Source organism: Leucoraja erinacea, chromosome 34 (assembly GCF_028641065.1).
Source record: "Leucoraja erinacea ecotype New England chromosome 34, Leri_hhj_1, whole genome shotgun sequence".
In the NCBI taxonomy this organism is placed as follows: Eukaryota; Metazoa; Chordata; class Chondrichthyes; order Rajiformes; family Rajidae; genus Leucoraja; species Leucoraja erinaceus.
In genome coordinates this window covers 8428781-8442518 of record NC_073410.1, presented here as the reverse complement: position 1 = coordinate 8442518, position 13738 = coordinate 8428781, and the positions used below count along the sequence as shown (strand labels likewise).

Sequence of the window (13738 nt, the reverse complement as noted above, 5' to 3'; positions counted from 1 at the left end):
TTTGACACTTTCGGCAAATATTTCTGGTATGAGTTATTTTGAACTTAATAACAAACATTTATTCTTGTGCAGCTGAAATTCTGGAACTGGCTGGAAATGCAGCCAGGGATAACAAAAAGAGTAGAATTACTCCAAGGCACATTCTGCTGGCAGTGGCAAATGATGAAGAACTAAACCAGGTAAGGCTATTGGTGTTAGTTATCTTGATCTATTTGAAACCCAATTCATGAGTTTTCTTGATGCTTGTAGAAATCTTTAATTTTCAAAGGAGAAAGATACTTGGAGGATTTGGAAAACTTTGGAGAGTGCAGCTAAGTGTAGAAGGACTTCATTCAGCCCATCCGGACCATAATGGTTTCTTGCAGCACACTCCTTCAGACCCATCCCGTCTCTTTTTTTCCTGTGGTTCTTCTTGACACTTGCTATTTATTTACACTGGGTATTTATTTACTTGCAGTAAATTTATTTACAGTATTAATTTAACCTACCGGCACATTTTTGAGAACTAGAAGGAAACCGGAGGTTGTATCGGGGTGCACGAAAATTAAAAAAAATACAGATTGCTGTAAATCTGAAAGGAAATGGGAAAAGCTAGAAACATAAAGCAGGCCATTTAACGCACGTGGAAAAAGAAACATTTAACATCCCGGGCCATGGACCTTTCATTAGAACTGAATGAAGGCATGAAACATTTATTTCTGTACCTGCGGTGACACTAACCATCCAACACACACTAACACCCCCTCTCACTTAATATATTAATATTATTCATTCGTTCCTTTTACCCCATTCTCCCGCCCTATCCACTCACGCATAGCCCCCAACTGCGCAGGTTAATGGAGGGGGTAGAGATTTAGGGGTGGGGGGGCGCGCGGCGTCACGGGAGGGCTGGTTCCCGAACGCAATACACCACTCACCCCCATAGGTCCCAATACTCACCACTCCCTAGAGAGGGAGGGGGTAGAGGCAGCACCTACCCAGGCCGTAGAGCACCAGCCTCCCCGCCAGGCGGCGGGCGGGCGTTGACCACGAGTTCAGCCGCCACAGTCTCCAGTTCAGGGCCTGACCATCTCCGGGCTCATCCTTTCTTCCACCGGGTGCATCTTTTGAATAACGCGGGGAGGAGGTGGGGGTGTTACATCTCTTGAAGCATTCTGTGTATGAAACGGCACCGAAAGTGAAAGCTCGTCATTTAAATTCAACGTCTTTTGATATTTTTAAACATTTTCAGTGATAAGTCGAGAAATAAAGCATGAAATGTTCAGATAAGGTGCTCCCGGACTCGACAGGAAAAATCTCAACTGGAATATGTAAACAAAAATTATCGTTAACGTGTGGTTTTTTTCGTGAAAATGTAAGGACATACACGTATACATACACACGTACAAGATCAGAGTTTTAATAAGTATATAGGATTAGATAATAGATAGATGTTTCCCATTTTTAATTTAGAATACAGATGCACCCGGAACTGACATAATTAACTTTTGCCCAAAAACTAGCACCATCAAAAACACTAGTAATGGCAGAAATATTAAACATTTAATTACCAACATTGCTACAAACTAAAATGTGTGTCTTTTATAAATTGGCTGCTATTAGAGCAGCAATAAGATGCAGTGAAATGTTAGAAACATGAGATATTCCATCCATTGTTTGATAAACTTCTATCTAACTTTATGCATTAATTCTTTAGACAAATAAAGTATTTCGCTCAATAGTACATCTTCCCACAAAGTGGTCCACATAATATAAAGAACCAAAAACAAACTAACCTTCATTTTGAAATGTATTAATTTTGGGTGCAGTTTTCTAGAAAAATAGTATTTAAGTGCAGGATCATTTTATTGAAAAGCTTTGCCTATATATAATTAATTTTGTGCCTGCAGTTATTAAGGGGAGTAACAATTGCTAGTGGTGGTGTGCTGCCTCGAATTCATCCTGAGCTCCTTGCAAAAAAACGTGGTGCCAGAAGTAAAGTGGAAACCATTCTTTCTACGCCATCAGAAAAGAAGGCAAAGAAAGCAAAACAATCTCCAGTCAAAAAAGCTGCCAAGAAAGCAACTGTCAAAAAGGCTACAAAATCCAAATCGCCCAGAAAGGTTTGTACCAAACACACAATTCTTGCTGTCTAAGAGGGACGTACTTGCTGTACTACAATGGTACTAAATCAATTGGGATTAGGAAGTGGTCAGCTATTATCTCTACAATCTTTAACTTGTGATTCCAATAGATATGCAGTAAAACTCTGATTACATCATGATGATTTGGAATTACTGGTGGTTAAGCACCTGCATCAAAGGTGAGCTTCTTGCCAGTTCACTTTGCACCCGGTCCCACCTCTCACTTCCTATTCTCGGGAATCTGTTTCCACTCCTTAATTCCCCAGGCGCCCAAGATGCCACATTCTTGTTAAACTTGCCTGTCTTCATTGCAAAATATGTTTCAACTGAGTAACATATTTTATAAAAACTAAGTGTGTTGGGGCATTGCTTCAAATGATGTCCAATGATCTGGAAAATTTACAGGTCTGGCAACACCATTGTCTCAAATGTGTCAGATTATTGGAATTTTATCAAACCTAACTATTTGAGTTCCAAATGGACCTCAATTTCAATTATGCAATTTAATTTTCATTTTTAGCTCTGACATCGCACTTCTACCATTAAATCAGTAAAAGGTAGAGTGAGAAGCTAAAGTAGATTTTTCTGAAATATCACAAATTGATACTGTTTTTTGAGGAGTCTAATCTAAATTATCTGCATGAGAAAGTGTAGGTTACTGACTAAATTAATTTGGACATTTGCATTGACACCTAATTAAAAAATGTATCCGTAAATATTTAATAAATAATACAGGCAGCTCCCTACCATTAAACTCTGCAATATTAGTTGTTTTTTAATGCATTAAACTTGACATAGGGAAGAAAGATGTGTTGTAGAAATTTGACGTGTGATCCCATCACAACCAATCCACCAATGTAATTCTTTGTCAGGCAATCTATTACCAAAATGTTACTCCAGGTTGCAACAGGCCCTTCCACCCAACTTGCCCATGCCGATCAACACGAGTCCCATCTGCCTGCTTTTGGCCCATATCCTTCTAAACCTATCCTATCCATGTACCTGTTCAAATGTCTCTTAAACGTTGTGATAGTACCTGCCTCAACTACCTCCTCCGGCAGTTTGTTCCATACAACCACTCGTTCCATACAACCACTCCCCCTTGTGTAAAAGAAAAAGTTATCTCTCAGGTTCCCATTAAATCTTTCCCCTTCTATCCTCTGGTCCTCTATTCCCTTACTCTGCAAAAGACTGCCCGTTTACCCAATTTATTCCTCTCACTATTTTGTACACCCTCTACATGATCACCCCTCATCTCCCTGCGCAACACTGAATAAAACCCCAGTCTGCTCAACCTCTCTCAACCCAGTCTGCTCAGTCCTTCAGGTCCTGGCAAAATCCATGAAGCCGATTTTCTATCCATTCAGCTATCCTTGGATCCCATGCGATCTAACTTTTCAGAGCAATCTTCAGAGGTACAGAAAAGTTTTATTTTGCATGCTGTCAAACGGATCGGATAATACTATACATAAATACAATCAAGTCAAAGTCAAGTGCAATAGAAAGAACAAAGCGGAAGGTACAGAGAAGTCCAGAATATAGTTCTCGGTACTAGCGTATTAGTTCCATAAATTTTTTGAGTTTATTAGTGCAGGCAAACTTGGCATTCAATTTCCCATACCTTACCTGAACCATGACTATTTCTGAAATTGGTAAGAAACAAGCTAATGAGAGGGAACAGCAAGAGTTGTGGGAAATTGAATGTCATTGGGATGAGATTGGTGAACCTGAGGTGGGACCATGGATAGCTGAGAAGGTTAGGTGATAAGTAAGGAACTTATCCAAGTGTATTTGGATAGTTCCATAACAAGAGGAGTTGAGTATTGGAGCAAAGAGGTCCTGCAGTTGTACAGGGCCCTAGTAAGACAACACCTGGAGAATTATGTGCAGTTTAGGTCTCCAAATTTAAGCAAGGACATTCTTGCTAGTGAGGGAGTGCAGCATAAGTTCACAAGGTTAATTCCCGGGATGGCGGGACTGTCATATGCTGAGACAATGGAGTGGCTGGGCTTGTACACTCTGGAATTTAGAAGGATGAGAGGTTATCTTATTGAAACATATAAGATTATTAAGGGTTTGGACATGCTAGAGGCAGAAAACATGCTCCCAATGTTGGGGGAGTCCAGAACCACGGGCCACAGTATAAGAATAAGGGGTAAGCCATTTAGAATGGAAATTAAGAAGCACTTTTTCACAGAGTTGTGAGTCTGTGGAATTCTCTGCCTCAGAGGGCAGTGAGGGCTGGTTCCCTGGAAACTTCAAAGAGAGAGCTAAATAGGGCTCTTGAAGATAGCGGAGTCAGGATATGGGAAGAAGGTAGGAACGGGGTACTGATTGTGGATCACATTGAATGGCGGTGCTGGCTTGAAGGGCCGTATGGCCTACTCCTGCACCTATTGTCTATTTCCCAGTCTGGGCAGGGATCTGCTAGGGGGGGGGTAGCTCTAATAAAATGATTCTGAAATTACTTGGTGACAAGTGAACCTTTCATAAAAGTAAACTAAATTTATGTTTCAATGATTTAAGAGAGTTGCCTGGGTAATGACATCACTGTGTGTGCGTGCATGTGTATGCGAGACATAATAAATTACATTGCACAGATAGGGCAATTCACTACTGACAGTGGATAAGGTCACAATTCTATCAAGGGCCTTTAAGAACATGTTCATAGACTACTAGATCAAGTGGGACCCATTGGGTTCCGTCCCCTCAACGGCGGTTGCAGTGGGTGGGGGGGGGCTCCAGTGTCAGACACACACTAACCGCCCCACGCACACAGAGTGAGGATGGAGAGAGAGGGGGCAGAGACATGTGCGAGGGGAGCAGGGATGTGGGGGTTGGGGTTGTAGGTGAGCGGGGCAGCAGCGCCTGCAGCATGCAGAGCCATTGTGACGTCATCAGCCAACGCCGCTCGGTTTTTATTTTCAAAGCCATTTCAGATTTGTGAGCATTTTAATTGATAACTCAAGCAATAAAGCACAAAATTTTCAGGTGAGCCGATTTTTGACTCCAGGGGGTAAATCTCTACCGGAATCTGTAAACATTTCCACCATAGCGCGTTATTTCTCCCGAAGAGATGCGATCACACACAAACAAACAAATAAATACACACACACACACACACACCCAAGATCAGAGTTTTATAGATAAGGATAATGTTATACACAGATCTCTATGCCAACATTAGTATGTTCAGGTATGTTTAAAATTAATCAAAACCTGAACATAATTTATTCATTCAAATATCCACACGCTATCCAAAATTTATAATACCACTGTCTAAAAGTGGAAAGATAGATTTGCATTCATGCTAAGGTTTGTAGGTCACATACTTGTACAAAAAACAAGTTACCAGTGTTTTATTGGTGACTGCATTAGTACAGAACAAATAAAAGTGGTGCTGAGAAATGTAATTGGGTCAGTTTTATGGAATCGGTTTCATTATTTAAAACAAAAAGAGAGAAAATTTCACTCTTTTAAATCAGGGTAAACGAACAGAAAGCAAGAAGGAAGGAGCATCTAGTTCCACTTCAGATGATGTACCTGGTGAAGGTTTCACGATTCTTTCAACAAAGAGCCTTTTGCTGGGACAAAAGGTAAGTTATGTGGTATTTTAATTCAAAATTGGATATAGGTAAATGTGTACCCCTGGGTTGTATCAATTTCAAATAAGTGCACACAATACATTATCAATTCTCTGCTTTTCTATTTTGAGAATTGATGCCAATTATGGCAAATTATTGATTTAACATTATGTAAATGTCAATATTAAATCTGGATTTAAGTTAATTGTAATGTTTTAAGTTTGTAAGGAGCATGCATCAAGTTGAGTGATTCGACAAATGCATGGTTGATGCCGTATTACAGGGCAGAGTAATATTTAAATGGCAATAGATTCGATTAGAAAATGGCAACGTACAAAGCAATGAGAATGTCTGCTTACCAAATCTTTGGAAGGTAACATGCATGTGGTTAAATGTGAGGTCATCCATTTTGGTGGCAAAAACGGGAAAGCAGACTATTATCTAAATGGTGGCCGATTGGGAAAGGGGGAGATGCAGCGAGACCTGGGTGTCTTGGTACACCAGTCATTGAAGGTAGGCATGCAGGTGCAGCAGGCAGTAAAGAAAGCGAATGATATGTTAGCTTTCATTGCAAAAGGATTTGAGTATAGGAGCAGGGAGGTTCTACTGCAGTTGTACAGGGTCTTGGTGAGACCACATCTGGAGTATTGCGTACAGTTTTGGTCTCCAAATCTGAGGAAGGACATTATTGCCATAGAGGGAGTGCAGAGACGGTTCACCAGACTGATTCCTGGGACGTCAGGACTGTCTTATGAAGAAAGACTGGATAGACTTGGTTTATACTCTCTAGAATTTAGGAGATTGAGAGGGATCTTATAGAAACTTACAAAATTCTAAAGGGGTTGGACAGGCTAGATGCAGGAAGATTGTTCCCGATGTTAGGGAAGTCCAGGACAAGGGGTCACAGCTTAAGGATAAGGGGGAAATCCTTTAAAACCGAGATGAGAAGAACTTTTTTCACACAGAGAGTGGTGAATCTCTGGAACTCTCTGCCACAGAGGGTAGTTGAGGCCAGTTCATTGGCTATATTAAGAGGGAGTTAGATGTGGCCCGTGTGGCTAAGGGGATCAGGGGGTATGGAGAGAAGGCAGGTACGGGATACTGAGTTGGATGATCTGCCATGATCATATTGAATGGCGGTGCAGGCTCGAAGGGCCGAATGGCCTACTCCTGCACCTAATTTCTATGTCTATGTCTATGTTAAGGCAACAGGCATGTCAACCTTTGTTAAGAAATATTTTGAGTACAGGATCATGGCTGTCTTGTTACATTTTTAAAGGTCTTTTCCGATACCACAGGTGGTCTATGTAGTTTTGGTCCTTTCAAAGAAGAGATATTTGCCCTAGTGGAGGTACAGTGAAGTTCACCAAACTATTTCTGAGATAGTGACACAGTCATTAGAGGAGAGATTGGATTGACATCATTAGAAGGTTGAGAGGAAATCACATTGACATGTATGATGGGATCTGCAAAGGTGTTTTCTTTGGCTGGGATGCAATGGAATGAAGTTCATGAATTGGGGATCATATTCTCAGGATTAAGACTTTAATATGAGGTGAAATTTCTTTCCACAGAGGGTGATGAATTTGTGATGCTTGTTAAATATATTTAAGAATGAAATGGTATCCAGGAGTATGGGGAAAGAATGTCTGAAATTAAGGGAGAGGTATAAACATGAAGGGGTCATGCTCAACATTTTTAAAGGCAAACTATCTTGGCAATCTGGTGTTTCCACAGTTTATTAAATCTTATCTCTTTTTTCAGCTGTCATTAACACAGACTGAAGTCAGTAACATTGGTTCAGTTAAGGTTGAGTGCATCATTAACCCAACAAATGCTGAAATAGACCTTAAAGAGGATGTTGGTAAGTTTTTTTTTGGTTGTTTTTGTTCCTGGTTCCCAATTTTTGCTTTTGGTTGAGGGATTTTATAAAAAAAAAACAATTCAGTCTGCTGAAAGCATTTTCATGAAGCAACCAATATAAATAAAGTTGCTTGAAAATACTGAAATATAAAAGGCACTAACTTTGAGCAAAGTACATAATTAGATGATTCATTGTCAGCTCTGATTTTTTTTTTTAATTGTTTCTTCATAAATGATTAATTTAGTCTATCGAATGTCCAAATAAAACCTTTCGAATGTACATTAAAAATGCACCGAAAAATCATTGCAGCAAACTAGTTTTGAAATGATTAAAGAACTTTTCTGGAAAGATGGTAATGGGTAATAATGTGCTACTGCAGTCTGCTCATCCCTATGCTTTCATCTGCAAAGCCCTGGCACTCTTGAATTAATTTCTGTAAACCTATCTGCCTCTTGCTTTCTTGTTTAAGATACTCTTTATGTCCTATTCCGCTTCCAAACCATGGGCCATTTGCCCTAATATACTGTGCCCTCCATAATGTTTGGGACAAAGACCCGTCATTTATTTATTTGCCTCTGTACTCCACAATTTGAGATTTGTAATATATAAAAAATCACATGTCGTTAAAGTGCACATTGTCAGATTTTATTAAGGGATATTTTTATACATTTTCGAATCACCATGTAGAAATGACAGCTGTGTTTATACATAGTCCTCCGCCCCCCCATTTCAAGGCACCATAATGTTTGGGACACATGGCTTCACAGGTGTTTATAATTGCTCAGGTGTGTTTAATTGCCTCCTTTATGCAGGTATAAGAGAGCTCTCAGCACCTAATCTTTCTTCCAGTCGTTCCATCACCTTTGAAAACTTTTATTCCTGTTTATCAACACAAGGACAAAAGTTGTGCCAATGAAAGTCAAAGAAGCCATTATGAGACTGAGAAACAAGAATAAAACTGTTAAGGGACATCAGCCAAACTTTAGGCTTGCCAAAATCCACTGTTTGGCACATCATTAAGAAGAAAGAGAGCCCTGGTGAGCTTACTAATCGCAAAGAGACTAGCAGGCCATGGAAGACCTCCACAGCTGACGGCTGAAGAATTCTCTCTATAATAATAATTTTTAAAAAATCTGTCCGACAGATCGGAAACGCTCTTCAGGAGTCGGGTGTAGATATGTCTAAGACCATTGTCCACAGAAGACTTCATGAACAGAAATACTGAGGCTACACTGCAAGATGCAAACCACTGGTTAGCTGCAAAAATAGGATGGCCAGGTTACAGTTTGCCAAGAAGTACTTAAAAGAGCAACCACAGTTCTGGAAAAAGGTCATGTGGACAGATGAGATGAAGATTAACCTATCAGAATGATGGCGAGGGCAAAGTATGAAGGACTGAAGGAACTGCCCAAGATCCAAAGCATACCACCTCATCTGTGAAACACAGTGGGTGGGGGTGTTGTGGCCTGGGCATGTATGGCTGCTGAATCTTCATTGATGATACAACTGATGGTAGTAGCATAATGAATTCTGAAGTGTATAGACACATCCTATCTGTTTAAGTTCAAACTAATGCCTCAAAATTTATCCTACAGCAAGACAATGATCCCAAACATACTGCTAAAGCAACAAGGGAGTTTTTCAATGCTAAAAACTGGTTGATTCTTTAGTGGTCAAGTCACTCACTTGATCTGAACCCAATTGAGCATGACTTTTATATGCTGAAGAGAAAACTGAAGGGGACGAGCCACCAAAACAAGCATAAGATAAAGATGGCTGCAACACAGGCCTAGCAGAGCATCACCAGAGCAGACACCCAGCAACTGGTGATGTGCACGAATCGCAGACTTCAAGCAGTCATTGCATGCAAAGGAAATGCAACAAAATACTAAACATGACTACTTTCATTTACATTACATTGCTGTGTCCCAAACATTATGGGGGGGGCTCTGTATAAACACTGCTGTAATTTCTCAATGGTGAAACCAAAATGTGTGAAAATGGCCTTTATTAAAATTTGACCATGTGCACTTTAACCACATGTGATTTTTTTCTATTACAAATCTTAAATTGTGGAGTACAGAGGCAAATAAATAAATGATGGGTCTTTGTCCCAAACATTATGGAGGCCACTGTATCCTTATCATCTGTTTTGTATGAAAACTGCTTGGGATCTCCAGGAAAATTAAATGCATAATATAAATGGGAATTATTGCATAGAGTAATCTTCCAATTTGAATGATCAAATTATGCCTTTTTTGAAGTTTGCAAATGGAGTTCCAGTTACATATTCATTAGTTTAACCACTTTAAGCAGATCTACCAATAGCCTATGAATCTTCTGAATAATAATTGTAATTTCAGGCAATGCATTGGAAAAAGCAGGTGGAAAGGAGTTTTTAGATGGTGTGAAAGAGCTCCGGAAATCCAATGGACCTTTGGATGTAGCTGGGGGCAAGTAGTAATTTATACTTGTTAAAACATTTATAGCTATCTGCTGTGATTGATTGAGCTTAGTTATAGCATTTATAAAGCTGTACTTTGTCATGCGTGAAGAATCTGCTTGAAATATAATATTGTGATATTCAGAACAAATGAAATATTAACATGCACACATTGACACTTTTGAATAACAATCTAATTTTAGATATATTTCAATTACATCTAGTTTGATTTCATATTTTACCCCAATATCCTCTTTGCAGAGTAGGCATCATGGGAGAACAAGGCAATAATGTATCGAAATATCAAAGGCAATGTGCCTTTAATCTATATTTTAATTGCAATTCAACAACGGAGTTCTATGGTCAATGCATTTTTTACTACTTATTCAGCTGTGTGGAGCTGTAGAAGTAACCATATGGTGCACTTGCCTTCATATCTTGCCTTCAAAATATTGAGATTGAGTTGATGTCATTACAAAATGTGAGAGACCATACTGGGAGTAATGGGATTGCTGTTCTGGAATCCTAGCTATCAGAAGGATGTAATTAAGGTAGAAAGAATACTTAGCGAGGTATATCAAATCGCGGGGGGCATAGATAAGGTGAATGGTCAGTCATCTTCCTAGGTAAAGGGGCTCTAAAACAGATTTAATGTGAGATGGGAAAGATTGATCAGAGAACTGATAGTTTGTACACGGGGTGGTAGGAATGTGGGATGAGCTACCAGAGGAAGAGAATGGTACAATTACAACATTTAAAATACATTTGGGCAGGAATGATTTAGAGATATCAATCAAATGTAGGCAACTTGGTTGGCTTGGAAGACTTGCCAAAGGGCCATGCTGTTTAAGAATATGAATCTACATGGTGTTTTATTTCCTTTAGTTCATAGAACAGCATCAGTTCACAAGAATTATTGCTATTTAAATGAAACCTCCAGTAATTTTCAGATGTCGGATATATTTTATTGGAAAGTTATAATTCTGATAGCAAGGAATAGTTAGCTACTTGGTGGGGCCATTTGAATAAAAGGAACATTGTTTATTAATGTACTTTAAAAAATATATAACGTTTTGCAAAACCCTCCTTTGAAGGTTTGCTCAATTCTTTAACTGCCCATTCAGTGTCTGAGCAACTAATGCCATGTAGCAAACCACTGTATCGGCATATAGTCATGTTCAGCCTCAACCTGGCACTGGATTGGGATGTATAAAAGGCACATCCAGTGAGTTACATCAGCGACTCTTAGGAAGGTGGGGACTTGCAGTCTTATTTTGCAACATTAAAATGCAACCTTATTTTGCAGACTAATCAAGCATCCGCCTAACCAATGCTGTATACAATATCAGCTTTCGGCCTAATTCCAAACCCCTTTCACATTCCTGAGTATACCTTACACGATTAGAAGGATAATATAGTGGCTGAGCAGTTGAGAGTCAATGGCTCTGAATGAATGCAGAAGTACAGAATTTTAAGGCAGTTTTCAGCGTGCTGACAGGAAAATTACTTATTTTTGTTAGTCGTAATTAAACAGCATTAATCACAATCACTGCCACACAGTCCTCATGGAGATAAGCGTCTGCCATAAGGCTAAGGAATTCTTCCATGTATTGTTCTACCATTGTGTTAAATGAGATAGATTCAGAACAGATCCAACAGCTCGGAACTACACATGCATGAGGCAAAAGGGAGCAACATCAGTAGGAAAATTATATTCCTGCACAATCTGTAGCATTTTAACCCTACATGTACCATTACTTATGAGTCACTTGCCCCAACACCGTCTGGTGCACCTGTACTCATGGTCGCCATCTCCGAAGTCATATTACCATTCCAGAGAGTGAATCTACAGAAAGGGACTGTGCCCTCAGAACCTGCATGCACCAGCTACCAGGAGTATTTGTGGTATTTCTAACCTCTCTCTTGCCCAATCTGTGGTTGATTTTAAAGCTTGATTTTCTATGCACAGAACACAATCAAAGACGGGAAAACATCCTTGCATGATAATTGTCAACACCAGTGCCCATTAAGGCTGCAACCTTTGTCCTTGCTATAATTTTATGATTGTATAGCCAAATTCTGCTCTAATTCCATTTGCAGGATTGCAGATGACAACACTGTATAGTGCCGGTACTCAAACATTGATCTGGCAGAGTACAGATAGAAGATTGAGAGCTTAGTAACATTGACGCTACAGCCAAGAAAGCACCAACAGCTTTACTTGCTCAGAGGACTACAAGATTCAGTCTCCAATGACTTACCGATTTCTAAGGTGCAGCGTAGAAAGCAAATTATCAAATGCACCTCAGCTTTTATAGAAGTGCTCTGCTTTGCAAAAGACTAAGAAATTGCAGAGTTGTGCACACAGCCCAGTCCATCATACAAATCAGCCTCTTCCCATCTCCACTCTCCCCCACCCCATCCCTATTGATTTCATCTACACTTCACACTGTCTTCAATGGCATGTTATCCATTTGATAAATGTGCCTTATTGTTTTTGTTTGTGCAAGTTGCAACACCAGAGAGCCTGCAGACCTACACATGGTTAACTTTGTTCCAAATTGGTTGTAAATTTAGTATTGCCCAGTAATATATGAGCAGATGTGACATAAATCCAATTAAGATCCTTTTTGAAACTTCCTAAAGAATGGATTGCTTTGGCAACTGCACTACCCAAGACACCACAAGAAATTGCAGAGATGTGGAGGTAGCTCAAAATATTATGCAAACTATTTACACCATGTTTCATTGGGAAAGCAGCTGGAATGCAAAAGCTTTAAAGTACAGAACACCAGATTCAAGAAAGGCTGTTATCAGACTCTCATCACCTACCTTATTGTGACCCTGGCACTTTTTTAACCTGCACTTTATCTAGTTATAATACTATATTCTGCACTGTGGTCCATTTTTCTTTTGCATTACATGTTGTACTCGTGTATGGTATGATTTGCCTGGAAAGTACATAAAGGTTTTGTTCTCCATCTTGGTGCACGTGACAATAATAAACCAATAACAAGAGGGTGAGAACGGGATAGGTAAGCGGATGCCGGAGGCAATTGTTTTGTTACACTGTGGTAGATGCTTGGAGCATGCTGCCATTAAAACCATACTTGGAAATTATTGTTGCACTGTCCCAATATGGCGATCAGAGCATGCTCACGTAGGGTTATAATGGTTCCAGAATTTAAGAATCGAATCAGGATTTGGTCATATGCCCTACTAGGAACAGGTACTAAATGAGCCATTTCAACAATTCCTATGTTCTGTTTGAGTCCAAACATATTAAATTCTGTTTCTATTACAGCTGTTTTGGGTCAGGCTCCTGGACTGCCGGCCAAATTCATAATTCACTGTAATATCCCACAATGGGGAGTGGATAAATGTGAAGAGCAACTGGAAAAAACTGTGATGAACTGCTTGACTTTGGCAGATGAGAAGAAACTAAAATCGATTGCTTTCCCATCCATTGCCAGCAGCAGGTAAAATGCATTTTATGTCTAAAAGTTAAAGGTATGTTCAAATTGATTGGAACTTGCACCAGAACTTTGAATAATTTTGGTTTTACTCTTTTAAAACAGAAATATGTAAATACTTGAAAGGTTATCATAAATATTTGCCATACATTTCCAGACAGAAATTTGTGTGCCATCATTTGGCTTTGTTTTGGCCGGGTTTCTATTAAGTAAAATGCAAGATGTTTATTTCTGCATAAACATGATGTGTG

General features: G+C 39.5%; 1 protein-coding gene and 1 long non-coding RNA gene across 4 annotated transcripts in view; one reads left to right on the top strand and one right to left on the bottom strand.

The window, feature by feature from the left end:
- LOC129712970 (core histone macro-H2A.2-like) overlaps positions 1-13738 on the top strand; it is a 33836-nt gene that overhangs the window by 15896 nt on the left and 4202 nt on the right. For all 3 annotated transcript variants that reach the window (XM_055661785.1, XM_055661784.1, XM_055661786.1), the window contains exons 3-8: positions 73-179; positions 1890-2102; positions 5609-5719; positions 7472-7571; positions 9935-10024; positions 13319-13493. In XM_055661785.1, coding sequence (XP_055517760.1) covers positions 73-179; positions 1890-2102; positions 5609-5719; positions 7472-7571; positions 9935-10024; positions 13319-13493 — 796 coding nt within the window. The remainder of the gene's footprint in view (positions 1-72; positions 180-1889; positions 2103-5608; positions 5720-7471; positions 7572-9934; positions 10025-13318; positions 13494-13738) is intronic.
- Positions 186-13738, bottom strand: part of LOC129712972 (uncharacterized) — a 30283-nt gene continuing 16730 nt past the window's right edge. The window contains exons 2-3 of the long non-coding RNA XR_008726166.1: positions 978-1154; positions 186-571 (exon numbers count right to left, since the gene is read on the bottom strand). This is a non-coding gene — a long non-coding RNA (uncharacterized LOC129712972). The remainder of the gene's footprint in view (positions 572-977; positions 1155-13738) is intronic.